The 1,753-nt window shown below is 36.8% G+C and overlaps 1 protein-coding gene across 1 annotated transcript; it reads left to right on the plus strand.

The window, feature by feature from the left end:
- The first annotated feature begins 392 nt into the window (after nucleotides 1-392).
- On the plus strand, nucleotides 393-929 carry LOC101499142 (uncharacterized). The gene has a single exon (XM_004514124.1). It carries the CDS (start codon nucleotides 393-395, stop codon nucleotides 927-929), a length of 537 nt encoding a protein of 178 aa, XP_004514181.1.
- The last annotated feature ends 824 nt before the right edge of the window (nucleotides 930-1,753 follow it).

Here is a 1,753-nt window from a genome sequence, read left to right on the forward strand (position 1 = left end):
TTGTGGTGAGATAAAGAGTGGGGACATGGTGCTTATGTTTTGATTAGTCAGAAATGTCTTAAAATTCTGAATTGGGGAGCGAAGAAGTTGAGAAAAAGAAATGAAGTCAGTTGAAGAAATGGTGGATGATGTAGGGAGAAAGGTTGAAGGATTATGGTGTTTTGTTGGAGAACGTTCTTGAGGAGGTGAAGAACGTTCTTGAGCAGGTTCTGGAACTGCTTCTTGTGAGTGGTCACATGAGGAGGGTGTAAATGGAATGAGAACTTTGGCAGTCCGGAGTCGAGCAGGTCTTTTCCTTTTAATATTATAATTTGAATATCTTTCTCACTTTGCTTTTTTTTTTCTTAATTATTTTCAGTGCAAAACAAGAAAAAAAAAATTTAAGTTAGAGAATGGAGCACCAACAATATGATGGAATATTAACAGCATTTCTAAGAGGAGAAAATGGAAGAGTCACATTTGAAGTCCGGTATCCTGTTAGGAATGGTGTTTATGAAGTAATTCCTTCTATTTCATTTCGAGCTCCCGAAAGAAACTTGATTTTGTCACATATGTTTGTTGAAGATGCTAACCTTATCCTTTGCGAAAGGAACGACAACCTTATCAATGATCTTCTTCATAGGATAAATCCGCAAGATATCTTGCCGATTTATGCTCTAGGCAACCACTACATTCTTCAAGATAACAACATCAACCATGTTCATGTTCCTACAAGAAGACATTTTGTTCATAACTTTGAAAGAATTAAAATTCATGAAGAAACGACAGCTCAAACTTCGACATGTTCTATATGTCTTGTTGATTTTTCTTTTGGGTCGAAAGCAATTCGCTTGCCTAGTCCATGTTCACATGTTTATCATGAGAATTGTATTATGAGGTGGCTCAATGAATCAAACACATGCCCTTTGTGTCGTAGACTTATCTCCTAAATTCATCTTCTAACTTCTTTCACTACGCCAAAAATGACATTTAACAGCGTCCATTTTACAGCGCTTGCTAAACACAAGCGCTGTTGTAATTATATTTTAAAAATAACGGAACCTTTTACAGCGCTTTTGATGCCAAGCGCTGTAAAACAAGCGCTGTAGTAGGTCATATAACGTTTGCGCATCACGTTATAAGGCTTTTATAGCGCTTGTCAAAAAAGCGCTGTAAAAGGAAGCGCTTTCGCGTCTCAGTTACAGCGCTTTTTTCACAAGCGCTGTAAAACACATGCGCTTTCATTGAATTTAACTACCTATTACAGCGCTTTTTTCACAAGCGCTGTAAAACACATGCGCTTTCATTGAATTTAACTACCTATTACAGCGCGTTTTTCACAAGCGCTGTAAAACACATGCGCTTTCATTGAATTTAACTACCTATTACAGCGCTTTTTTCACAAGCGCTGTAAAACACATGCGCTTTCATTGAATTTAACTACCTATTACAGCGCTTTTTTCACAAGCGCTGTAAAACACATGCGCTTTCATTGAATTTAACTACCTATTACAGCGCTTTTTTCACAAGCGCTGTAAAACACATGCGCTTTCATTGAATTTAACTACCTATTACAGCGCGTTTTTCACAAGCGCTGTAAAATACATCTTTAAAATAATTATATACGTTGGAAACCCTCATATCCTCTACATCTTTCAAATAATTATATACGTTGGGAACCCTAATATCCTCTACGTACTGTGCGGCCATCTACGTTGTCTAAGGTATTTTTTACACATGATCTGTTATGTTTTGAAATTGTCAAAAATTGTCA

This window comes from Cicer arietinum, chromosome 5 (assembly GCF_000331145.2).
Source record: "Cicer arietinum cultivar CDC Frontier isolate Library 1 chromosome 5, Cicar.CDCFrontier_v2.0, whole genome shotgun sequence".
Taxonomy (NCBI): domain Eukaryota; kingdom Viridiplantae; phylum Streptophyta; class Magnoliopsida; order Fabales; family Fabaceae; genus Cicer; species Cicer arietinum.